Source organism: Dendrobates tinctorius, unplaced genomic scaffold (assembly GCF_039654945.1).
Source record: "Dendrobates tinctorius isolate UK_male_01 unplaced genomic scaffold, ASM3965494v1 ptg000143l, whole genome shotgun sequence".
In the NCBI taxonomy this organism is placed as follows: domain Eukaryota; kingdom Metazoa; phylum Chordata; class Amphibia; order Anura; family Dendrobatidae; genus Dendrobates; species Dendrobates tinctorius.
Window position 1 is genome coordinate 40,310,783 of NW_027361810.1, and position 27,718 is coordinate 40,338,500.

The 27,718-nt window shown below is 43.1% G+C and overlaps 1 protein-coding gene across 1 annotated transcript in view; it reads left to right on the forward strand.

The window, feature by feature from the left end:
* Nucleotides 1-27,718, forward strand: part of CERS6 (ceramide synthase 6) — a 384,005-nt gene that overhangs the window by 238,292 nt on the left and 117,995 nt on the right. The window contains exon 4 of the mRNA XM_073545799.1: nucleotides 12,570-12,627. Within this exon, the coding sequence (XP_073401900.1) occupies nucleotides 12,570-12,627 (58 nt within the window). The remainder of the gene's footprint in view (nucleotides 1-12,569; nucleotides 12,628-27,718) is intronic.

Consider the following 27,718-nt stretch of genomic DNA (forward strand, 5'->3'; position numbering starts at 1 on the left):
CAAAAAGTGGTTTACCCCCACATATGGGGTATCAGCGTATTCAGGAGAAATTGCACAACAAATTTTATGATTCATTTTCTCTTTTAACACTTGTGAAAATAAAAAAAATGGTTCTGAAGTAAATTTTTTGCAAAAAAAAAAGTTAAACTTCTTGAATGTGGTTTTGAGCACCTTGAGGGGTCCAGTTTTTAGAATGGTGTCACTTTTGGCTATTTTCTGTCATGTACACCCTTCAAAATGACTTTAAATATTATGTGGTCCCTAAAAAAATGGTTTTGTAAATTTTGTTGTAACAAGGAGAAATCGCTGGTCAACTTTTAACCCTTATAACTTCATAACAAAAAAAATTTGTTTCCAAAATTGTGCTGATGTAAATTAGACATGTGGAAAATGTTATTTATTAATAAATTTGTGTCACAAATCTCTCTGATGTAAGGGCATAAAAATTTAAAATTTGAAAATTGCAAAATTTTCAAAATTTTCGCCATATTTCCGTTTTTTTCATAAATAAAGATAAACACAAGTCATATAAAAGAAATTTTACCCCTAACATGAAGTAAAATATGTCATGAAAAAACATTCTCAGAATCAGAGGGATCCATTAAAGCGTTCCAGATTTATAACCTCATAAAGTGACAGTGGTCAGAATTGTAAAAATTGGCCTGGTCATTAAGCTGCAAAATGGCTCTCTCACTAAGGGGTTAATACTAAAATAATGTAACTAGTTCTTAAGCTCCCTCTAGTGGTGGCTGCAGATAGTCAAAATTTTATCGTTTAAGGAGATTTTCCAGCAGCACAAAACTGTGTCCTATGTTTTATGAAATACTGTATAGTTGCACTTACTGTACTACTATACTTTACTATCCAAATCTGCTTCTATGTCCCAGTATAAGTGCCCCTTTTCTTGTCTTGACAGCTCCGCTTCCATGTTGATTCCCTCTCTCCTCTTTCCACCCTTCCGCATTGTTATCATATGGTTAATATGGTTTATGAAGGGGACTGGCTGCCTAACCACACAACTAGTTAGGCCAGCCCCCGTATCCTTTACTGCTGATGGAGAGACAGAAAAGGAGGCTGGATGTAACGGGAGTGCTGTATGTGGTCTGTTGGCAGCTCTATAGAGTGCTACCATGAACAGGCTTGGCATTAGCTCCTCCGTTTTCCAGATCACATTGGTTGCGCTCCAACCTCTACACGGGGATCTGGACTTAGCAAAGACCCCTAGGTTGGGGCATTGGAGTTAGCTGCTGTTTGATGGTGTGAGCTCGCACATAGAATAGTCCAGTAATTGGGTAAGAACCAGGAGGCCCTTACAGGGACAAAATCACAAGGCAGGAGAGTAGACAAAAATGAGCCACCGTCAAAAATCAGGAATGCCTAGAGGGAGTCAAAGCAGGATGTTGAGAAGTTCTCTAGGAGAAAGTCAAAATATAAATGGCAGTGGACAGCAGGCTTTCAGGAGCTTAAATAGCCTGCAACCTCGCCCAGGCCACACACAAGGAAGCCAACACTGAGAAATTAATTTATGATCTTCCAGTCTCCCAGTACGGACAGAACTACAAGTAACAGAGGACACAGAGCAGGAGTAGTGGACTTGCGCTGTCCTCAAGAAGAGCGCAGCGCCACCTGGCAACAGAAGCAGAAACAGAAAGGGCAGGCACTGACACAGATAACACACTGGATTCATATTGAGCTAGATAACCTGGCTCTTTACACTCATTACTGGTTACATGACATGTCTATGGCTTTCCCTGCCAGATCAGATTCTGATTGTCCAGTTTTGACCCAGGCTTCTTTTTTATTTTTTTCCTTCATTTCCACTTTGCTGAGGCAATTATGGGGCTTCTCAGTACAGTATAAGATCTTATAGAGTGAAAAGTACAGAACCCCTTTGATTCTGCTAAGGGTGCGTTCACATCAGCGTTTAAACATGGCAAGTGCAATGTGAGAAAGTCTCGCATTGCACTTGCAACAATGTTACTCAATGAGGCAGGGTTCATCTGTGAGTTTTTCCTCACCTGAAATTGAGGTGAGGAAAAATTATCCGTATGCTGTGTATGGCAGCCTAAAATGGCCGAGTCCCACGAATAAAAGTCAATGGGTGCAAGAAAAAAAATCGCTTGGTGCTCGGACCATGGCGCATGGATGTGCGATTTACTGGTTATTAACAAGGGGAGACCCCCCAAAAAAATGACATGGGGTCCCCCCTATAATATCCAATATCCATGGCCCCTTCCTAGGCTATTAATATCAGCCTGCAGCTGTCTGCCTAGCCTTTGCTGGTTATTATAGGGGGTACCCCAGGCATTTTTTTTGGGGGGTCACCGCTTGTTAACAATCAGTAAAGGCTAAGTAGACAGCTGTGAGCTGATATTAATAGCCTGGGAAGTGCCCATATTTATTACCCCCTTCCCAGACGATAAACATCAGCCCACAGCTCTCAGCTTTCCTTCAGCTGGTTAAGAAAAATATTGGGGATCCCATGCCATTTTTTTCTTTTATTTATTTAATTATTAGTTAATTACATGTAAAGTAAGCTACACACACCGCACTGATTACATATCTCAATGACATCTATCTATCTATCCATCTATCTATATTTGTATATAAGATCATTCTATTAGTAAACTAGCTTGAAGTGACATAGAGAATCACTGTATGTAAAAGCAGATATTAAAAACGGATTGGATACGCATCTTATACGGATGCTAGGTGAGAAAAAAAAGGCATGACACTCGCCTGACACTCTCCAACTTTTCAAGCTGAGAATCTCAGCTACTTTATACAGTTATATGCTGATGTGAGAGTTCCCTACACAAAATGATGAGCACCAAGTCGGATGTGCGCTTGCACTGACCTGACAAATTGTTATGAAAAAATATTGTTTTATTAGCAAAACATCTATTTGGTACAAAGACTTAGTGAATAATAATTCTTCTTTTATCATTGCTCAGTTTTTCACATTTATATTTTGCTTTTCAGAAATTGATCATTTGCTTTATGATGCATTACTCTTAATAAGCAAGATTATAAAACCTATCACTTTTCATCGCAGTATGTTTTACATTGAAATGCTTTTGCAATCATGTAGTGCTTTATATTACCCTGAAGCTACAATATGTTAATGCTACTTAAGCTAATTTACAGTATCATTTCAGGCTGGGAAATGACTTATCTTATTAAAATTATTCCAGTTTTATTACTTTTTCAAATGAAGATAAAATGATGCTGTATGTCATCTTTTCATCTACAGGGCTTACTACTGCAAATAAAGACTAATATACATGCTTCTGATTTGGACTGATTTACAGATAATTTAGGCAATACATAAATAAATAGAGTAGGCAAATATAATTTGTATCTATTTCTCTAGCGATATGTCTAAATCTGTATATCTGCCTATCTATCTATCTAGAACAAAAAAAGGCAGCACTCTAGCAATTCTTGTGCAAACCTACTCTAGCTATCAGGTCCCAAAACAGCCTTTGCCTTGACTTTTTAACCCCCTCTTCAGAGATATTCTTACACAGGGACCCTAGGTTGAGTCCACAGAGTAGCTGCTGACTGATGAAGCAGGCTGGCATGAAAGTCAAGTTACCAAGTCAGCATCACAAGGGACTGCAACAGAATCAACAGACAAAAGAATGGTCAAAAATGCAGTCTGAACTCAAACAGGCTGAACAAGATACAGCATAGACTAGCATCTGGCAACTCCCAACAGTTATTGGAGAGTTAGTATTGTGTGGTGTTGTCCCATAAGTCACGGCAGGAAACTGATTACGCCTGATGGACTGGTGCACACACACCCATACTGCCAGAATGGATGGCACTACAGGTATCAGCAAAGCTTGCCTCTGTGGCTGGACAGAACCTGTGCTGCCCAGAGCTTCTGATAATGACACCATGTCCAGCAGAGAATGAATACGGCAATGTCTGGTGGCAGAAATAGACGTTACAGGAGCAGGTTCAGGAGTAGTTGGGACGTCTCGCTCTGCCTCTCCATCCCCCTAATCCCCTATCTGTCTCCCAGTCTCTCCCTGGATCCCTCTCCCCTTCTCTCCTTCCCCCTCTCCCCCTCTACCTCTCACTACCTCACCCCTCTATACCTCTCCCCCTCCCTGTCAACCTCCATAACTTTCTCTGCCTCTCATTTGTCCTTTCCCCTCTCCTTAAGCCTCTTTCCCAATCTCCCTCTCTTCATCTCCCTCTCCCTCCTCTCCATCTCCCACTCTATCCCCATCTCCTACCCCCTCTCTCCCTCTTCTTTTCCCTCTCCTTCTAGATCTCTCTTCCTCGCCCCTCTCCATCTTCCCTTTCTGTCCGTATCTCCTCCCCTCTCGCTTTCTTCATCTCCCTCATCCCTCTCCCCCTCTACCCCTCCATACCTCTCCCCCTTTCCCACTCCCTTTCACCCTCTATACCACTCCATCTCCGCTCTCCTCCTTCCCTCTCTCCCTCTGCCTCTTCTTCCTCTCTTCTTCTCCCTCTGTCTCTCCCTCCTGTTCCTTTCACTCTTCTTCCTCTCCCTTTTTCTTCTTGTCCTTCTTCCACTCTCCCCTCTCATCCTCTGCCCATCTATCTCTCTCCTTCCCTCTCTCACCCTCTCTATCCATCTCTTTTCCACTCTCCCTATCCTTCTTCCTGTCCCTCTTCCACTCTAACCCTTTTTTACTCTCTCTCTCCCCCTCTCGAACATATTTACTCCTAGTCTCCTACCTGCAAAAATATATGTATATTTCCAAGAAGTCAGAAGGCATAATATAGTATAGTTATACTTATCTGTGTAGCAGTTTTGGTTTAAGCCTAAAGTATAGTTCTACTGATTTACATCTCCGCTCTGTCAGTTCTTCATCTCTTCTCTTTTGCTATTTAGGAAATGATGCCCAAAACAGTAATATGCTATCTGCTAGTGTCAGTGGGATATATTGTATCATAAAGGAAATGTGTAATGAGATAATGACCTATTGTTTAAATCAGGATTTTTGTGTTAACTGCATTTTTTTAAATTTGCATTTTTTTTCTTATTACCCATATTACAATCTGTAATAAAAATGAAAAAAAAAAAAAAAAAAAAAAAAAAATCTTGCAATTTTCACAGTGACCACTCTGGCTTGTTTCGACTCATACTCCTTGTTTCTGGAAAAATTAACTTGTACATTAGCAGCAAAGAACAGACTCAGACCCTTTTTTTTTGTGCGGAAGCATCTAATGAATGTGTGCAAAGGCCATTGGGAAGGGAGGGGGAGGAAGTGAGCTGTGACATCACCTATTAAAATTGGTGGATCCTGTGTTATCAGCTCTGTATAGAGGTGTTACCGTTCATTATAATTCTGCCTGTGATGATAATAAGACTGCTGAAAATTCTTATATATTATAAGTGACAAGATTGAAAATTGCAAGATTTCTTGTTTTCATTTTACTATGGAAAATTGGAAAAAAAAAAAATTAAATAATTGATACAATACTTTTAAAATACATGTTACACATAAAACCTGATATAAACAACAGGTCATTTGCTGATCAGTGCTTTGAAGTTCTGCTACAGAAAAAAATGCCAGATTTTAAAATGTTAATTTTTGGACTGTATGATAGAGCTAACTCTTCTCCTGTATCTGACAATAGTTTATGAAAAATTATAATTTTATTCATAATCTGAAACAAAAAACAAAAAAAATCTTCTGTTCTTAGGTTTGTGTACTTATTAATAAATGTATGCGAAAGAGAAATATTACCCAGGAGAGCGCCTGTAGATTGATATGAAGTAGGCACATGTTGTATTGATGGATAGTCACATAGATTTTTTGATTTCTTCTGTACGGAGTAATAACCATGTACCCTGCTGTTCCATAAGGAGTTAATTAATGTGTCTACATCAGTCAGCCGAGCATGAACATTCTCAAAAATGGCACCTAATAGCTTTACATTTTGGATCAAAGATGGACAGCTAAGTTGTAGAGATGAGTAAATCGATTGGCAGGACCATGGCCACGTGGCCAGTAATCTATGGCTGCCGGGTGAGAGTTCTGCTAACACTTTGCTTTCCTGCGGCTGCGGGTCCCTTTCACCTCTTTTGATGCCTATTTATCAGAAGAAGCATCGGGGACATCAGCAGGTTGGAAAAGGTTCGGGAAACTCCTTTCCAGTGGCCACTGACTACTGACGTGGCCGATGGACTGCGGCCGTGCTAACTGATTCTCCCTTCTCTAGAATGTACAAATTGAGTTTTCTTCATACAGAGATATATATATATATATATATATATATATATATATATAAATAAATATTCAACTTCAAAATCTGCGCACAATCTGCCAGTTACCAGCTAGAGTTTCTGCTCGGAACACGAATCAGTAGATTTTTATTATTTTTTTGCAACACTACCATAATTTGAAATGCACAGCAAAAAAAATCAAATCAGTGCCACATGAAAGCAAAAAAAAAAATGGCTGACGTCACCTATTAAAGACGTTTCTAAGCAAAAGCTTTAGGCGCTAGCTCGATTCAGAGAGGCCAAACTGCATGTGGCAAATGGCAAATCAGCAGAATTCTGAGAGTTTGTCTTGGTTTTCCAAAGCAGATACTTTAGCAGATTTAGGGTGCGTGTCATGATGGTGCCTGCTGTGCCTGTCATGCCTGCCGCTGCCATGCCCACCTCGCGCCGTTCCTCACACCTGCCCGCATCGCGCCGCTCCGCTTCTCCTGCTCGGGGGGTCCCGGCGCCTCTCTTCGTCACTGTCGGCCTTCCGGCCGGCAGCAGGTTCGCGCATGCGCTCTAGGCCGCGGGCGCGTGCTCCTTCACTCTTTTAACCCTGCAGCACCTGACTCGGAAGCACTGTCCTTAGTTCTGTTCCTTAGTACGTTCTTGTTCTCCTAAGTCTGTCCCTGGTCCTCCTGCTCAGTCCTGGTAGCCCTGTTCCCTGGCTCCATTCTGGTTGTGCCTCGTCCGTTCTTCCAGTCCCGTCCTGGTGGCTTCTCTGCCGCTTGCTTGAGCCGTCCCTCTTGGTGCCAGCTGTCGCGGTACCTATCTCCCTCAGGTCTGCCCCTAATGATCCCTGTACAGGGGTTGGTCCCAACTAGTCCTCTCGCTCGGGGGAGCTTCAGTGCCGCAACCCAGAGGGTCTACTCTTGGAAGCACGCCACCCCCCTAGGCGTCACAATGTGCACACACTGAGTATTTGCTGCCAAAACTTTTGCATTATTTCTCTATCTTTTAACAGGAAAAACACAGCTTAAACTACCGGTAAGTGCGTTTCTATTGCTCCCCCCCACCCTACTCTTTAGTATGGGTGAAATCTGCAGCAAAGAAAACCACTGAAAGAATTATCATGCTGCAAATTTCAGGGTGTGTGCACATGCTGCGGATCCGCAGCGGTTTTGGTCGTGCGGATCCGCAGCAGTTTACAGTACTATTAAAATCAATGCAAAATGAAAACCACTGTGCGGATTTTTCCGCGCGGATTTGCTGCGGTTTCAGATCCGCAGCATGTCTATTCTTTGTGTGGATTCCGCTGAGGTTTGGCATCTGCTCCATGGCTGGTGTCAAACCGCAGGCTAAACCGCAGAGAAACTGCAGATAAACCGCAGGTCTTTTGACCTGCGGATTTAACTGCGGTTTTTGACAAATCCGTGCAGAAAAATCCACAGGACAATCCGCAGCGTGTGCACACACCCTAAGGTTCCGTTTACGTGTTGCATTTTTGGTCTCGCTTGTTTTGTGTAGTTTTGTCACCAAACCTGAAGGAAAGTGAATGGGATTCCTGAAGTCTCATGCACACGTTACTTATTTTGTGCTTGCTGATTTGGAGCAGATATAAATCTACTAATACTAATGAGTGGGAAAAAATCCCCAACAAAAAGGCATGTAAAAAAAAACTTGGCAAAAAAAAAGCGTGTATTTTATGCGAGTTTTTTTCTTGAGAAGAGATGCAGAAATTTCTGCTGCAAATATGCAGCATGTGCACATACCCTAAATCTGAAAGTTAAAAATAAGCAACGTGTGCATGAGATTTCAGGAGTCTCATTAATTTTTCTGGGATTAGGAAGTCCTTCAGGTTTTGTGACAACTTCACAGAAAAAATGAGACAAAAACCCGACGTGAGCACAGACCCTAATATTGGATTTTTTACATATGAAAAATATCCATTGTTTGAACGTAACCGTACTGCCACAACAACAGTTAGTGGTTTCATCATCGGCAGAAGCGTGCCGTTTCCCTGGTTTGTGCTCCTGCTTGATTGACAGTTTGGACTAGCAGCATTATTATGGTACTAGCCCACACTCTGGGCTCTCCGATGCTGCTGCATGAGGCAGATATACCCCTGCAGCATAGGAGGAGTGCAGTAACATCGAAGCTTGGCAAATGGGAGCAAAAAGTACTCTCCACCAATATCTGGCCAGCTTCAGAGCAGAGCTCTATTTGAAAGAACTTGTAAGCACTGTGCACACGTGTAGCCACAGTTGTTAAACTGTACAGGTACTAGCCATTAACCGAGGCATTCACATTCCAATAAGAACAAGGAAATCCATTGCATCAATAGGTGTGTTCAAACTTTTGACCGGTACTGTAAAACTACCCCAAACAAGGGATGAGCAGACCCATGGAAGTTCGGGTTCTGGTACCCAACCAAAACTTTTTTCCAAAGTTTGGTTCAGGTAATCGAACTTGAACCATAACCCGAACCCCATTGAAGCCAATGGGGACATGAACTTTTGAGATGGAAAATCTCTGCTCTCTCTCATGGACTTCACCAGGAACTTGGAGCTTTTTTGCAGTCTTTCTTGAGAAGTCCTTGTTTATGATAGACGCGCATGCCCGGCTATGTCTCCAATCACAGGGTTGCCTGGTACAGTCCCATTCTCGAGTCCATTCCGTATCCTAGCGCTAGGAGCTTCATCTGTCAAGACATTTATGACCAATTTTGTGAATATGCCATAATTGTTCCAGACAGGAATAACCCGTGAAAAACTCAGCCTGCGGCCTCCATTGGGAGGAATCACAGTAAAAAATAAATAAATTAATTAAAAATGAAAAAAAAATATAACTACTGTTGAAATTAATGGAAATTGTTAAAACCTCTCTGAAGCGCGGGGTCACCACAATGGCAGCAGCAGGGAAGACCCCAATAATTTAAGCAAATGAATGTCACAATTTTATTTATTTTTTCTACTTTTTTTAGTTTTTGTCTATTTTTTTTTTTTTACAATTTGAAGTATCGTTATTAGTGCCATACTAATTGTGAAAGTGGAATCGGAATGACTTTAATGACTTTTTTCTCTCTTTATCAGCAAAAGGTCAGCACTGGGAGATTGCATTCATGGGTAATTGTAATAGCTGAAATGCATTCATTGTGGCACTTTTAACCCAGCAAGCAATTCTATATTTCACTGAAATAATAGCTCGGTGACACAGCGTTATAATTACCGTCAGAAAAAAAAAAATCTGAAAAGTCTATTAAACAGAAACCACTTCCTTTAAATGTACCATTGTGAAGTTAATCATATTTCCCTCATTTAGTGAGCGTGGCTCGACGAACTTACTTAAAAACACATTTGGTTTGTGAGCCGTGAAAATGAAAACAAGATAGGTAAATGGCGCATAGAGCCGTAATGACTGCGTGTTACATACAGTATGAGCAATGCAGGTGATGGAAGGTAATGGTTAAAAAAGGGAAAAAGTTAGTCCTGAAAGCCTCCATATGTAACGGGCAAAGGTTCATCACTGCCGATTGAGGGTACTAATCTATTCATGTGCTTTCCTATGTATTGCTTGTCTTGGTTGTGTTTATCCAGGACGTCCTGGTTCAGGGTTTGACTGTAATTCCAGAAGCAGAGACTATTACCAAAAGTGTAACTTAAAGGGGTATTCTCATCTCCAAGATGTTATACCAATATGTAGTAGGTGTAATAATATTAGCAAATACCTCCAATTAGAAGCATAGTATAGTTCTTCTGATTAGCTATGTCGCTTTCTCCATATACAGGACATAACAGTAGCTTAGGAATCCATGGTTACAACCACTCATATAGCGACAGTTAGTTGTTAGTGGTCGTAACAATCTAAGTTACTACAATACCACAATAACACCCCGGCAGCAGGCACGCTGTCTGGGTGTTTTGTTTGACACCAATCTCTCCTTCACATCCCATATACAAGCTCTTGCCCGCTCTTGCCGCTTACACCTAAAGAACATCTCTAGAATCCGCCCTTTTCTCATTATGGAAACAACAAAAACCCTCAAAGTTGCATTGATCCACTCCCGCCTGGATTACTGCAATGCTCTATTAATTGGCCTCCCCGTCACTCGACTATCCCCCCTCCAGTCCATACTTAATGCAGCGGCCAGGATCGTCCATCTGGCTAATCGGTACTCGGACGCGTCCGCTCTTCGCCAGTCGTTACACTGGCTGCCCATTCATTATAGGATCCAATTCAAAGTACTTGTTCTCACCCACAAAGCTCTCCACAGTGTGGCACCCCTTTACATTTCTTCCCTCATTTCTGTCTATCGGCCTAGCCGATCGCTGCGCTCTGCAAACGACTTTCGACTAACCTCTGCACTAATCCGTACCTCCCACTCCCGACTCCAAGACTTCTCCCGTGCTGCTCCTATCCTCTGGAATGCTCTACCCCAAGAAATCAGGACTATCCACAATTTGCATAGTTTTAGGCGCTCCCTCAAAACACACTTGTTCAGAGCGGCCTATCACGTTCACTGATCAAAGTAATTCTCTGTGTAAGTGTGCTTGGGTAGCCCATTCACTATCTCCATCCATCCTTCACTCCCTCAAGATGGCTGGACCTTCATTGTAAATACACAATTGTAAATACACACCTGTACGTTGCATCTCCCCAACCTCATTGTAGATTGTAAGCTCTCACGAGCAGGGTCGTCTTATTTCGTCTTATTTTGCTTCAATTATTGTATTGTTAACATTGTTACTTATGGCTTGTGTTTTGAAACTGTTAAACTGTAAAGCGCTGCGGAATATGTTGGCGCTATATAAATAAAGATTATTATTATTATTATTATTAATGCCTGCACATGGGGTAAGCGACATAGCTTATCAGAAGAGCTACAGTTGGTACGGAAAGTATTCAGACCCCTTTAAATTTTTCACTCTTTGTTTCATTGCTGCCATTGGAAAATTCAAAAAAGTTCCTTTTTTCTCATTATTGTACACTCTGCTCCCCATCTTGACTGAAAAAAAACAGAAATGTAGAAATGTTTGCAAATTTACTAAAAAAGAGAAACTGAAATGTCACATGTCATAAGTATTCAGACCCTTTGCTTAGACACTCATATTTAAGTCACATGCTGTCCATTTCCTTGGGATCGTCCTCGAGATGGTTCTACTCCTTCATTGGAGTCCAGCTGTGTTTAATTAAACTGATAGGACTTGATTTGTAAAGGCACACACCTGTGTATATAAGACCTCACAGCTCACAGTGCATGTCAGACCAAATGAGAATCATGAGGTCAAAGGAACTGCCCAAGGAGCTCAGAGACAGAATTGTGGCAAGGCACTGATATGGCCAAGGTTACAAAAGAATTTCTGCAGTACTCAAGGTTCCTAAGAGCACAGTGGCCTCCATAATCCTTAAATGGAAGAAGTTTGGGACCACCAGAAGTCTTCCTAGACCTGGCCGTCCTGCCAAACTGAGCAATCATGGGAGAAGAGCCTTGGTGAGAGAGGTAAAGAAGAACCCCAAGAACACTGTGGCTGAGCTCCACAGATGCAGTAGGGAGATGGGAGAAAGTTCCACAAAGTCAACTATCACTGCAGCCCTCCACCAGTCGAGCCTTTATGGCAGAGTGACCTGACGGAATCCTCTCCTCAGTGCAAGACAAATGAAAGCCCGCACAGAGTTTGAAAAAAAAAAAACACGTGAAGGACTCCCAGACTATGAGAAATAAGATTCTCTGGTCTGATGAGATGAAGACAGAACTTTTGGTGATAATTCTAAGAGGTATGTGTCGAGAAAACCAGTCACTGCTCATCACCTGCCTAATACAATCCCAACAGTGAAACATGGTGGTGGCAGCATCATGCTATGGGGGCGTTTTTCAGCTGCAGGAACAAGACAACTCTTCCAGAGTGCTCTGGACCTCAGACTTGGCTTAAGGTTCACCTTCCAACAAGACAATGGCCATAAGCACACAGCTAAAACAACAAATGAGTGGCTTCAGAAATTTCTACATTTCTGCTTTTTTCAGTCAAGATGAGGTGCAGAGTGTACATTAATGAGAAAAAAATGAACTTTTTTGAATTTACCAAATGGCTGCAATGAAAGAAAGAGTTAAAAATTTAAAGGGGTCTGAATACTTTCCGTACCCACTGTATACTACATTTCTAATTGAAGGTATTTGCTAATATTATTATTATACCTACTAAATATTGGGATAGGATCTTGGAGATGGGAATACCTCTTTTAAAGCTTCTGCAAATGCAAATATAAAATATTTATAAACAAAACGTAGCAAAAAAAGTATAGAATTTATATTATGAATTTCTTACATGGTGCTTTAATGTTTTAAAACTCACTTCGTCATTTACTGTGTTTTTTACAGGTGGAAATTTACTTTTAACCTCTATATATTTACTTATGGGGTCCGGTATCTAAAAAAGGTAGGTACATGGATTTTTATATCTAAGGAATAGCAGTCTCATGGACATGTGCAGTGTAACTAGCGCTAAATCTAAGTCGGCCGTTACTAACTACATCCAGAATAAGACAGAACACTCCTTTTTATCTTATATTTCTAACTGTTTCAGACACTATATGTTTTACTTTCTTTGTACTTCAAGTAGTCTACAAAATTATTTGGTAGTACTTGCAGTAAACCTCCAGAAAGTTAAGCTTATTTTTTTCTTATATGGTTTTATTAATTTAGAATCATTTGTCCTGTGAATATTCAGAAAAGACTGTTTCGGTAAAAGAAAATGACTTATTGCTTAAATACGGTTTTTACAGATTTTTTTTTTTTAATTGATAATATTTTTTTCAATTTTCCATGATACTAACTATATAAAATTAAAATCAGTAATTATGCAAGTTCCACACTTGTCACTTATACTAGACTGACATTTCCTGTACAGAACAATTTTCAGCAGTCTCGTCATCATCAGACAGAATTACAATGAAAGGTAACACCTCTATACACAGTAGATAGCACAGGAGCCACCATCCACAATAGGTGATGTCACAGCTCACCTGGTCCTTCTGTAAAATGACTGATAACACATCTATATACAGTAGATAACACAGAATTCACCATAGGTGATGTCACAGCTCACCTCCTCCTGTACAATGACTGATAACACCTCTGCATACAGTAGATAACACAGAATCCACCATTCACAATAGGTGATATCACAGCTCACCTCCTCCTGTACAATGACTGATAACACCTCTGCATACAGTATATAGCACAGAATCCGCCATTCACAGTAGGTGATGTCACAGCTCACCTCCTCCCCCTCCTGTACAATGACTGATAACACCTCTATATACAGTATATAACACAGGATTCACCATGTGATATCACAGCTCACTTCCTCCTCCTCCTTACAATGATTGATAACACTTCTCTATATAGGAGAAAACAAAGGACCAGCTTTTGCTCTCTTTATTCCTGCTGCTCCCCAGAGTAACCTGTTTTCTTTCCTTTTATTTATTCTTAAACTCGCCATATAGTTCTAGATTTATGTCCTTTTTATTTAGTTCTGTTAATCTCTTTGCTCTTTATCAAATGCGTGTTGCTCACAGGGTTTTTTGTGGACGCGACTTTTATCATCCTGTGATCCACACCCCCTTAGTAAAGACCATGAAAATGAGCACTAAAAAGGCTTATGTGTCTGAAACCTTTATGGGTATTTAGAAAACAAATACAATACTGACGGCAGCCATGTAAATAAAATTCTAAAAAAAACCTCTAATTTTTGACCTGCTGACAGGTCATCTTTTATGAATAGATTGTTTTCGGATGACACATTCCCATCTGATGCCCACTAACACATGAATGCCCACATATACTGATAAATGTATGGGTATCAAATGCTTATATTGTTTATTGATGTGTTAATGAAAATATTTATGAGAATGGGAATTAAAGTGTTAAAGGTGCCAAGGAATGTAAAGTTGATCGGCACATCCAAAGAAATAGATAAAATCTTCAAATTTTATTCCATAGGTATCAAGCAATTAAAATCCACATGCTGGTGATATAAAAAACATTGACGCGTTTCTGGCACTGTGTGCGACCGCAGCCATTTATTCCATAGGACTAAGGGCGCACCTAGTGCTAGAAACGCGTCAGAGTGTTTTTTTTCTATCCCCAGTATGTGGATTATAATTGTTTGATACCTGCTAGGAATCTGTGTCCTGCCATACTTATGCAGAGATCTAGATCCTCACATTTGTCTCCAGAGGCTAAGTCCTTTCAGCCAGCTTCTGAGCATGCTCCTGGAATGAGCTCCCATTGGAGTTCAGGAGTCAGGTGCTCAGGTCCTGCTCCTGATTCCATTGGCTTAGCTCAGGCCTCTGGAGATTTCTGGCAGGTCCCACACGCTATAAAAAGTGCGCATGGCCGCTATGCCATGCGCTAGTATTTTCATACTGCTGCTGTATGTATGGTGTCGGATGCTTGGACTGGTGACTGACTTATTAAGAAACCCCTTCCCTCTGATAATACGATTGTGTGAGTGATTGGGCAGCCGCCAGTAGCAGCGCCAGCGCGCTCCAGCTATTCCTTTCTCAGCAGCTAGCGTCCTGCATAGCGCCAGCGATATCGCGGTGACTCCGCTGAGGCTCCGTTTACACCACGCTGCAATTGCAGTTCCTTGAGCATTCGCAGTTGCGACGTCTCGCACCTCTTTTTCACGGTAGGTCTTGACTGAGTAGTTCTGACATTTAAGACTGCTCCTGTGACCCTTTATTACCGTGTCGCTGTTGTTCTGTGGCTTAAACAGACACAGCGTTTTTGTGTGCTTTAAGGTTGCGGCTCTGTGTCTTTAACTGGGCTTGCTTCAGTGCACTCCGAGTGCAGTTAACCCCGTGCACATTAATACCATAGTGCTCTGCCTCTCTAGCAGCGGTCATATCACCTGCCGCACGGTGGACCCCGAGTGGCGAAGGCACTTTAATTATTTTTTTTTTTAGTGCCTTCCGCCATTCCTAACATAATACTAGCGCCAGGGTCTGGCTAGAGATGGCAGATCAGCAGCAGCTGTTACAGCTTGTGTGTCAGCTCGAGGCTCGACTTGCTACCCTTGAGAGGTCTCTCGCAGCTGCGCAGGCTACAGATGCTGCCGTCCAGACACTTACAGATGCGGTAGGACGTATGTCTATGTCCGCCCTTGCGCCGACAGTTACCCGCCTCCCGTTGCCCGATAAATATGCTGGGGATGGCGTCTCCTGTAGGGGTTTTATCAGCCAGTGCTCGATACACCTGGAGCTGCTGGCTGCGCAATTTCCTACGGAGCGGGCTAAGGTGGCTTTTGTTATCTCCCTACTGTTGGGCAAGGCGCTGGAATGGGCTACGCCTCTGTGGGAGCGTGGTGACCCCGAGATTCGGTCCGCGGCTAACTTGCTAACTGCCATCTGGCAAGTTTTTCTCGGTCCTCGGGTCACGCATGATACGTCCCTGCAGTTACTCGCCCCTACTCAGGGGTCACTCTCGGTTAGCCAGTATGCCGTCCGTTTTCGGACACTGGCGTCCGAGTTGGAATGGTCCGACAAGGCCCTAATCCCCGTTTTTTGGCAAGGTCTAGCGGAGCATGTGAAGGATGCTCTCTCTACTTGAGAGATTCCCACTAGCTTGGAAGAGCTAATCTCAGTCTCCTCATGTATCGATCTCCGTTTTTCGGAGCGCGATATGGTGCGTGCTCACTACAAGCGCAAATCCGATTCGGCTCCCAAATTTTTTGTACCCCTTGAGCTAGACGAGCCGGAGGTTCTACCCCCTGAGCCCATGGAGGTGTCTCGCACTAACTTTAATGCAGACTCTGACCAGGAATCCATCTGCGGTTGTCACTATGTCTGTGCAGTTTCTCCGGAAGCTGGTTCCCTGCAAAGGTTGGAGTCTAAACTGGCTATCGAGACCTTTGTCCCTCCTCATCTCAGGGCTCAGGTGCTCACCTGGGCGCATGCGTCTAACACGCACCACCATCGGGGCTATATGCAGGTCTCAAAACTGTTGGCTGATGCGTATTGGTGGCCCCATAGAGCTCGGGACATAAAAAAAATGTATTCAGGCTTGCACCTTATGTGCTCAGCCTAACCCTCCTAGACAGAGGGTGGCGACATCTGCCGACACGCGGCAGCGTGCCTCTGTCACTACTGCTGCTACTATCTCCCAAGTGTCCCTCTTGAAACCTGGTGACCTCGGTTCCTCTGATGCCTTCCAGGTGTCTCGGGTTACTGTAACCCCTACCTGGACACCAAGCTCGCCCTCGGACGAGTTTGAGCCCTATGCCGCCGTAGGGCACAGGGTATTCGCCCAGAGGGCTTGGGGAGGAGGGGGCCTTTGGAGGGGGGGTAATGTTAGGAATCTGTGTCCTGCCATACTTATGCAGAGATCCAGATCCTCACATTTGTCTCCAGAGGCTAAGTCCTTTCAGCCAGCTTCTGAGCATGCTCCTGGAATGAGCTCCCATTGGAATTCAGGAGTCAGGTGCTCAGGTCCTGCTCCTGATTCTATTGGCTTAGCTCTGGAGATTTCTGGCAGGTCCCGCACGCTATAAAAAGTGTGCATGGCCGCTATGCCATGCGCTAGTATTTTCATACTGCTGCTGTATGTATGGTGACGGATGCTTGGACTGGTGACTGACTTATTAACAAACCCCTTCCCTCTGATAATACGATTGTGTGAGTGATTGGGCAGCCGCCAGTAGCAGCGCCAGCGCGAGCGCGCTCCAGCTATTCCTGTCTCAGCAGCTAGCGTCCTGCATCGCGCCAGCGATATCAAGGTGTCTCCGCTCAGGCTCCGTTCACACCGCGCTGCGATTGCAGTTCCTCGAGCGTTCGCAGTTGCTCTGACATGTAGTTCTGACATGTAAGACTGCTCCTGTGACCCTTTATTACCGTGTCGCTGTTGTTCTGTGGCTTAAACAGACACTCCGGGTGCAGTTATCCCCGTGCACATTAATACCATAGTGCTCTGCCTCTCTAGCAGCGGTCATATCAGCTGGCGCACGGTGGACCCCGAGTGGCGAAGGCACTTTAATTATTTATTTATTTTTAGTGTCTTCCGCCACTTCTAACAATACCTATGGAATAAAATTTGAAGATTTTATTTTTTTTTTTTTTTGGATGTGCCGATGCTGATCAACTTTACTTTTCATGGACTCATTTCCTGACTGTCAGCAGTATTTGAATCTTGCACCCATTGCATACAAAGAACAGATTGGGTCATTCACTGGACAGGGAGTGATTCATTCACTCCTTTTTTTAAGTTAAAGTTGCCAAGTTTCATAGAAAAATGTCCCATAAATTGGATTTGGTGCGTCATAAAGGTTATAAAAAGCGGTGCATCATAAAGTTGGATCTGTTTTAAAGGGGTTCCCGGCCTTGGGGTACTAGTCTGAAATCACTTTGTGATTGCAGACTTGTGCATCCTCATATCATGCACATTACGCTCTGTGAGGGTTCCCCGCCTGATGCCGATGGCGGGAGCAAGTGATCATATGATAATACATATTTCTAGCCACATTCAGACTAGACGGGACTGGCCTCGCTCAATACACTTTCATTGAGTGAAGCTGTGCACGTCTAGTCTACAGGTGACCGCATGTATGCAAATTACTGTGACACGTCTCCCAGCAGTGCACGCAGTGCGCTCACTGTAAGGATTCACAAATCAGAAGTCACATAAATGCTCAGTTTTTGGAGAGAACATTGCTTATCACTGGTGTTTATGGTAGATTTCCGTGAAGATAATACCCTGTGTATTAAATCCACCATAAAGTGGTTGTGAAGTGCAGCAGCGCACTATGGGTACCGTTACACTTAAAGATGCACCAGCCATCCCTACAACGATACAACCTTGTCAGGATCGCTGGTGCATCGCTACATGATCGCTGGTGAGCTGCCAAACCGGCAGCTTCACCAGCGATCAGCACCAGCGTGGGCGCTGGTATCTAAGGGAGTCGGGAGCTGCAAGCACGCAGGTTTCTAAGGTACCCGGCGGGGGGGCCCATCGCTGATCCCCGTCACACACAGCGATCTCGCTGGCGAGATCACTGTGGCATCACAAAATCAGCGATCTCGCTAGCGAGATCGCTGTGTGTGACGGGGCCTTATGCCTTGTATTTGGTCTATCTATTTTATTTGTTTATCTCGATAAATAAAAAGTAGCCTAGCAACTGTTTCGCTCCGAAGGTTTTGAAAGGTTTTGGAATATCCCAAAAAATGATTTGTCAATGCCGGCTTTTTGCATTCTTCTGTCTCACATACATAGACATCGTGGCAGCGCCACTATTTATGCTGACTCCATAAACCAATATTCACCATAGCGGGAGCATCCTCTGTGCTTCTCTTAAGGAATTAATTTTTTTTTATTTCTTTTTCCTGAAGTGTTCAGCTGCTCATTCCTGTGCTATTGAATTAATTTATCTCTATTATACCGTCTGCTGCGTCTCTGTGGGGAGCGGCTGTAGGCAAAATACCGATTAACTGTTTCTTTCTGCTCGGTGAGAATTACATTTTTCTGTTAGAGGTGAAGTTCTTTGTCTGCAGTAAAAGTAAATTATTTATTACACTTTTTTAAACCATCATTTGTTGCGTGCCGCTGTGGAAAATGTATTAGCCGGTGTGTCTACATGGTGATATTCATTTAACCTTCACAAATGTAAAGGTCAACGGGAAAAAATAAAGTTTAGTCGCATTTTTCACGGATCGAATTTGCGCCTATTATATGTCTGTGTATTTCTGTGGGACGAGTGGCTCACACAAAATCACGGAGACATGACCGATTTTCATCAGATTTAGGATCAATCTCACCAACGCAAGTCTATAAGTCCGTGAAAAAAATTGGACAGCACTCAGACGTAGCACTCCATCTGCAGGCCATTTTTCACTTAATGCCTGATTAGAAAAGTTGGAGAAACCGTCATCTGTTTCTTTTTCTTTTTCTTTTTTTTTTTACCGAAAAACTGATGAAAATCTGACACTGACCAAACTTCGATGAAACGCTGAAAAAAACGTACTGATAAAACTAAGACCGATCTCATATGGGAAAAATCACTAATGTGTGAATGAACCCTTTTGGTGAGTTTTTGATGATGCAGATTTTCTGCACCTAAATTAGGTTACTTGAAATTTTTCATTGCGTTTTTGTGTTTTGTTTTTTACATTTTTTTATCGCATTGTTTTCTGCCGCAGTTTTTAGTCTCCTGTTGGTGTGTCATGTTTTAAATAAAGCTTGTTTCTTTTTGATACTTCCTGGTATTTTGCGTTGACAAAACTTTATTGATAGAGTCATGCGCGGATTACAAGCGTTTCTGCCACAGAAACACACTAATAAAGCGCATGCATTTTTTACCTGCGGATTTTCCTTATCTAATACAATTCTATGGGGAAAATCGGCACATAAAGAGAAATTGACGTTTGGATTTCAAACGCGCCTCGGGGGCCACTTTACACTGAATGCAAATAAATCACAGAGGGCTGGAGATTCCTTTTGCATTTTTTATGAAAATACGCAGTGTCAAAAACAAAACAAAAACTCGTACAGCTTTAATAAGTTTCCTATCAATTTTAATGGTAAATACATAGAAAAATACATGGAAAAAAATGCCTTTTTAAAGTTCTAATTATGTTTTTCCATTGAGATAAATAGGAATCGTTTTTTAAAAAGTATTAGAATTGTTTTTTTCTGCGGACTTTATAGTGGATACTGCTCTAAACTACACACTCAAATGATTCAAATATTCTCTGAATTAGCTTCATACTGTATGTATTTCAATGATAAAACCTTGTTTTAAAATCAATAGGCTTCTTTCTGATGTGGCTTTGAGAACCATGTCAGGGTATGTTTACAAGGGGTCATTTTGAGGCGGACTCCCCACCCCAGAAAAAGCACCCCATAAAATTAACAGAGCACGGCAATGCCAATATTACTGTCCACATGTTCTGTCGTTTGTCACTTCTTTTAACTTGGAGTTCACTTCAAACTCTAACATTCTATGATTCGGAAACGTTAAAGTGGTTAAAGAAGTGACATTTTCTATGCACTTAACAGGTGTTTCCAGAAGCGGCTTCTCCCGGGAAAACTCGGTGGCTGCCACAGCATTTAAATTATGCTGTGTGCACATTCTCTTGCTGAAAAAAATGTTGTGAATTGGATTCTGTGTGGATGCCATACCAAGCCTTACAGTGGCATGTAAAAGTTTTGGTACCTCTCGCCAAAATTATGTTATTGTGCACAGTTAAGCAAGTTGAAGATGAAATTATCTCTAAAAGGCCTAAAGTTAAAGATGACACATTTCCTTTGTATTTTAGGCAAAAAAAATATATATTTTTTTCATCTTTTACACTTTAAAAATTACTCAAAGGAAAATAATCTGATGTAAAAGTTGAACACCCTTGTAGATTTATGTGCTCAGATAACCAAGGTTTCAGACCTCAATTAGCCTGTTAGGGTTAAGGCTTGTTCACTGTCATCGTTAGGAATGGCCAGGTGATGCAAATTTTCCAGCTTTATAAAAACCCAGCCTCCTCCCACTAGAAAATGAAAATGGTGGATACCCACAAAGCAGGAGAAGGCTAAAAGATGATAGCAAAGTGTTTTCAAGTTGCCCTTTCCTCAGTTTGAAATATAATTAAGAAATGGTAGTTAACAGGAACAGTGGAGAACAAGATAAGGTCTGGAAGACCAAGCAAAATGAGAGCTGTTCGTAGGATAGCCAGAAAGGCAAATTATATCCCCTGCTTGACTTCAAAAGACTTTCAGAAAGATTTAGCACACTCTGAACTGTAGAATGATGTACCACAACTTTAGATACACCTGCACAAATGTGGCCTTCATGGAAGAGTCATCAGAATAAAACCTCTCCTGTATCCTCACCATAAAATTAAGCATCAGAATTATGCAAAAGAACATCTAAACAAGACCGATGCATTTTGGAAACAAGTCCTATGGACTGATGAGGTTAAAATAGAACTCTTTGTGTACAATGATCTAAGATATGTGTGGAGAAAAAAGGGCACCAAATTTCAGGAAAAGAATATCTCACCAACCATTAAGCATGAGAGTGGATTTATCATGCTTTGAGGTTTGTTGCAACCAAAGGCTCCGGGAACATTTCACTGGTAGAGGGAAGAATGGATTCAATGAAATTTCAACAAATTCTTGATACAAAACAGAACACCATCTGGAAAAAGGTGAAGTTGAAATCAATCTACAAATGGATAATGATTATAAACATGTCAGAATCCACAATAAACGAGCTCAAAAGGTGAAAGCTGATGGTTTTACAATGGCCTTCACAGTCTCCTGATCTGAACATCATTGAAAATCTGTGGCTAGACCTCAAAATAGCAGTGCATGCAAGACAACCCAGTAATCTCACAGCAATGGAAGGATTTTCCAAGGATGAGTGGATGAAAAACCCTCAAGCAAGAAATGAAAGACTTTTGTCTGGCTACAAAAATCGTTTAAAAGTTGTGATACTTGCAAAATGGGGTGTTACTACGTACTGATCATACAGGGTGCTCAATCTTTTGCATCGGCCCATTTTCCTTTTTGTAATTTTTAAAATGTAAAAATTACACTGTATCTATTCTCAACGCGTTTCGAGGTCATAAAACCTCTTCCTCAGGGGATGACATGTACCTGAGGAAGGTACATGTCATCCCCTGAGGAAGAGGTTTTATGACCTCGAAACGCGTTGGGAAATAAATATATTAAGTGCACAACTTGTGAGGAGTGATGGTCTGGCAGCGCACGTTTTAATCCATAAAAAATCCTATTAGTGAATCTGAAGATTTATGGCCACAGCGTGGTCTTTTGGATGTGCAGCAAGCTGACCGCGTTTCTTTATGCCTGTTACTCTCCTATATACGGTGAGTATAAACTATTGTTGGATATCTTGGTTTTCTCAGATAAGACCCTATTGCGCTTTTTTCCTTGCAGTTTCAATTACTGTATCTATTCTATCATTTCTAAACACTGTTTTTCGGTGATCACCTTGTATCTCCGTTCATACTGTACCCACACACACAATTGATACACCATTTGAAAAGTAAACTTGCCCCCTTCAGCAAGAAAATAGCCAAACAAGCCACATATCCATGATTTGATCACAAAATACAGTTTAAACATTAATTTTCATAAACCTGCAGTGAGGAAAAATGACCTGCAGGTGGCACCACAGTACCCCAAAGCACACTGCCACAAAGCTGCTTACAGACATCCCAAACAAATCCAAACATTTGCCTTGGGGGCTTTCCAGCTTGTGGAACTGCTTTCCCAGCCTATTTTAGCCAAATTGGAGGATTTCACACTTCACTGCAGGTGAGGCACATATGCAAACACATTTGTAAACATTGCACACTTGCTCCGTTCCTACTCCACCCACACAAACAAATGATACACCATTTGATAGGTCAAATTACCTGCAGATGGCAGCACACTACCCCAAAGCACACTAGCACAAAGCTGCTTACAAACATCACAAACAAATCCAAACTTTTGCCTTGGGGTCTTTCCAGTTTGCTCAAGTGCTTGCCTAACCTATTTCAGGTACATTGGAGGATTGCACACTTCACTGGAGGTGAGTCACATATGCAAACACATTTGTAAACATGCACTGCTTTTTCGGTGATTACTTCACCCCACTCACACAAATGATACACCATTTCAAAGGTAAATTTGCTCCCTTCAGCAAGAAAAGAGTCAAACAAACCACACATTCATGATTTTATCACTAAATACAGTTTAAACATTCATTTTCATAAACCTACAGAAAGACACAATGACACCTCAACCGGAAGACATTTTTTGGCCTCTACTTATCAAACCAATTTATTGTATTACCAATCTACATATATAAATACCTGTCTGTTTTCATCATCTCATGAAATACATTTACATTTGACCAGCTTGCTTTTTCTGAAATTGCCTGCGCCCCCGATGACCAGTGTGCGAAAATTTTGCATGGGCCAAGCTAGTACCGTATATACTCGAGTATAAGCTGACCCGAGTATAAGCTGACCCTCCTAATTTTGCCACAAAAACTGTGAAAACTTATTGACTCGTGTATAAGCCTAGGGTGGAAGATGCAGCAGCTACGGGTAAATTTCAAAAATAAAAATAGATACCAATAAAAGTAAAATTCATTGAGACATCAGTAGGTTAAATGTTTTGGAATATCCATATTTAATCAGGAGCCCCATATAATGCTCCATACAGTTCATGATTGCCCCATAAGATCCTCCATACAAAATACACCCCATATAATGCTGCACAAAGGTTAATAATGGCCCCATAAGATGTTCCATAGAATAATATGCCCCATATGCTGCTCCACAAAGGTTATGGCTCCATAAGATGCTCCATAGAATATGCCCTGTATGCTGCCTAAAATGCTCCATTGATTATGCCCCCATAAGATGCTCCATAGATTAGGCCCCATAAGATGCTCCATAGATTATGCCCCCATAAGATTCTCCATAGATTATGCCCCCATAAGATGCTCCATAGTTTATGCCCCCATAAAATGCCCCATAGATTATGCCCCCATAAGATGCTCCATAGATTATGCCCCATAAGATGCTCCATAGATTATTCCTGTTAGGCATCAGGTTTCTGCATCTGCTCTGCAGGAATCCAGACCCTTGCATTCTATGGTCTCTTGCTGTTTATTTACCGCAGAGGAGATTGCCTTGCAGCAAATCTCTCCAGGGGCTAAGTCCCTCTGTCCTCCTACTGAGCATGCTCATGAGACGATTTCCCATTGGAGATTGGGAGTCATGTGCTCAGGTCCTGCTCCAGATCTCATTGGTTCATCTTGGAGATCTGGAAGCTTCCGGAAGGTCCCGGCTGCTATAAAAAGCGCGCATGGCCGTTTCGCCATGCGCTAGTATAGTCTCTAGTTGCTACTGTGTGAATAATGATGATGTATGATTCTGGTGAATGACTCATTTGAAACCCCTTTCCTCTGATATTACGTATGTGGACAGGGACTAAGCTTAGAGTCAGCGCCAGCGAGCCATTATTACATTATCCACAGTTGCTAGCGTCCGACATTGCGCTTACGTACTAGCTTTGTCGTCTAGCGGCAGTTTCCTACGCCGCGCTGCAGTTGCAGCCCTCCTTGGCTTCCGCATTTGCGACGTCGCATGCACGGTAGGTCTAGACAGACGCAATTCCGCTGTCTTTGGCTCTTCTCCTGTGACCAGATACCGTGTGTGCATTTACTCTGAGTACTGTGACTCCAACAGGCTCAGCCTTATTGTATTTGTCTTTGTTGGCACCTCTGTGACTTAACAGAGATTGTTCTGCACACCTGGGTGATGTTTTACCCACGTGCGCATTTCCGCCATATTGCTTGCCTGCCACCACTTAGCAGCAGTCATGTCATCTACTACACGGTGGACCCCGAGCGGCAAGCACACTTTATTATTATTTTTACTTAGTGCGTTCCGCCGATCCTAACATTATACTAGCGCCAGGATCAGGCTAGTGATGGCAGAACAGCAGCAACTCTTACAGTATATTCGGCAGCTGGAGGGCCGGTTGGTTACTCTTGAGAGTGCTATCTCAGCTGCGAAATCCACTGAAGCTGCTGTACAGGCAATCGAAGACGCGGTTTCATGTATGTCCACATCCTCCCAAGCGCCGACAGTTACCCGCCTCCCGTTGCCTGATACATTTTCTGGTGATGGCGCCTCCTGTAGGGGTTTCGTCAGCCAGTGCTCTATCCAGCTGGAGTTACTGGCTGCGTGATTCCCTACGGAACGGGCCAAGGTGGGGTTTATTGTTTCCCTTCTGTCGGGCAAGGCGTTGGAGTGGGCTACGCCACTATGGGAGTGTGGTGACCCAAAGGTTCGGACCGCTGCTCAGTTTTTAACAGCTATTAAGCAGGTCTTCCTGGGACCACAGGTCACGCACGACACCTCTCTTCAGCTACTTGCTTTGACTCAGGGATCCCTCTCGGTTAGTCAGTATGCCGTTCGTTTTCAGACACTGGCTTCCGAGCTGGAGTGGTCTGACAAAGCCCTCATCCCTGTGTTTTGGAGAGGTTTGGCGGAGCATGTTAAGGATGCTCTCTCTACCAGAGAGGTTCCTGCAAGTTTGGAATAGCTGATTGCCATTTCCACCTGCATTGATCTCCGTTTTTCGGAGCGCGGCCTGGAGCATGCTCAATCCAAACGGAAGGTTACCTCGGCTCCCAACTTTTTTGAGCCTCTGGAACCACCCGAGCCAGAGACTCCACTCCCAGAGCCCATGGAGGTGTCTCGCACCATTCTCGAGGCGCGTCCGGCACAAAACTCCGTTTGCGGTTACCATTGTCAACACGCTGTTTCTCAGGACAACAGTGCCCCGCAATGTCCAAACTCTGTGCTGTCGGGCAAGACCTTTGTCTCTCCCCGCCTTCGGCCGAGGGTTCTCGCGTGGGCACACGCCTCCAGGAGGGGTGGTCACTGTGGCTACATGCAGACCACAAAACTCCTGGTGGGGTCGTATTGGTGGTCGCACAGGGCTCGGGACGTTAAAAAGTATATTCGGGCCTGCGCCTCTTGTGCTCAGAATAGCTTCCTTAAACAGAGAGTGGAGACGCCAGCCGACACACTGCGGCGTTCCACTTTAGCTTCTGCTCCTGGCGATTTTGCCACCCCCGTTGTCTCCCAAGCGTCCCTTCTCAAACCTGGCAACCTTGCCGTCTTTGATGCCTTCCACGTGTCCCGGTTTTCCTTGTCACCTACCGGGACATCAGACTTGCCTTCGGACATGTCTGAGGCCTATGCTCCTGATGGGCACAAGGTGGTGGATCGGAAGGCTCAGGGACGAGGGGGGGTATTGTTAGGCATCAGGTTTCTGCATCTGCTCTGCAGGAAGGAATCCAGACCCTTACATTCTGCGGTCTCTTGCTGTTTATCTACCGCAGAGGAGATTGCCTTGCAGCAAATCTCTCCAGGGGCTAAGTCCCTCTGTCCTCCTACTGAGCATGCTCATGAGATGATTTCCCATTGGAGATCGGGAGTCATGTGCTCAGGTCCTGCTCCAGATCTCATTGGTCCATCTCGAAGATCTGGAAGCTTCCGGAAGGTCCCGGATGCTAAAAAAAGCTCGCATGGCCGTTCCACCATGCGCTAGTATAGTCTCTAGTTGCTACTGTGTGAATGATGATGGATGTATGACTCATTTGAAACCCCTTCCCTCTGATATTACGTATGTGGACAGGGACTAAGCTTAGAGTCAGCGCCAGCGAGCCATTATTACATTATCCACAGTTGCTAGCGTCCGACATTGCGCTTACTTACTAGCTTTGTCGTCTAGTGGCAGTTTCCTACACTGCGCTGCAGTTGCAGCCCTCCTTGGCTTCCGCAGTTGTGACGTCACACGCACGGTAGGGCTAGATGGATGCAGTTCTGCTGTCTTTGGCTCTGCTCCTGTGACCAGATACCGTGTGTGCATTTACTGAGTACTGTGACTCCAACAGGCTCAACCGTATTGTATTTGTCTTTGTTGGCACCTCTGTGAATTAACAGAGATTGCTTTGTGCACCTGGGTGATGTTTAACCCACGTGCGCATTTCTGCCATATTGCTTGCCTGCCACCACTTAGCAGCAGTCATGTCATCTACTGCATGGTGGACCCCGAGCGGCGAACGCACTTTATTATTATTTTTATTTAATGCATTCCGCCATTCCTAACAATTCCCCCATAAGATGCTCCATAAAATGCCCCATAAAATGCTCCATAGATTATGCCCCCATGAGATGCTCCATAAGATGCTCCATAGATTATGCCCCCATAAAATGCCCCACAGATTATTCCCCCATTAAAATGCTCCATAGATTATGCCCCATAAGATGCTCCATAGATTATGCCCCATAAGATGCTCCATAAATTATGCTCCCATAAGATGCTCCATAGATTATTGTTGTGAGTTCATTCTCTGGTTCACCAGTTGTGAGTTCTCCTTCCAGACTCCCTCTGGTGGTAACAGGAGGTAGTGAGGCTGATTTGATCGGTGGAGATCTGCCACCTGAGAATGAGGATGACGATTGGACCTCAGGAGTCTCAGATTGGATTTAAGACAGTCGACGCCCTATTCAGTTGCTGGTGATTCCTTCTGGCTTGTCAGCTCTTGGTTTTCAGCTCTGTTCCAGTCATCTAAAGCTAAGTTTTTCTGCTAATGTTCACACTTGATTTTGTTGGTCTATTCAGTTTTTTGGTGTGGTCAGCCAGCCCCTGCTGGGGGCTGTGCAGAATTTCCACTCTTATTTATCAGTATTTTGCCAATTTGCTTTTTGTACCTTACTAGTTTGGTTTCTTTTTGCTCTGTCTCAGAATATTTCAGAGTGCTGATATAGTGGGAGAAGTCTAGTGACTTCAGGGTTAATTTTGCTATCGGACGTGTTGGACATTATTTTTGTAGGGTTTTTTGCAGGTTGCAGACAGTGTCTTTCCTTTCCTCTCCAGTTAGTTTGGGCCCCATAGTTTGCTCAGCCTATTTTCCTGCCTGTGTTTGTGCCTTCATCATGTTTCAC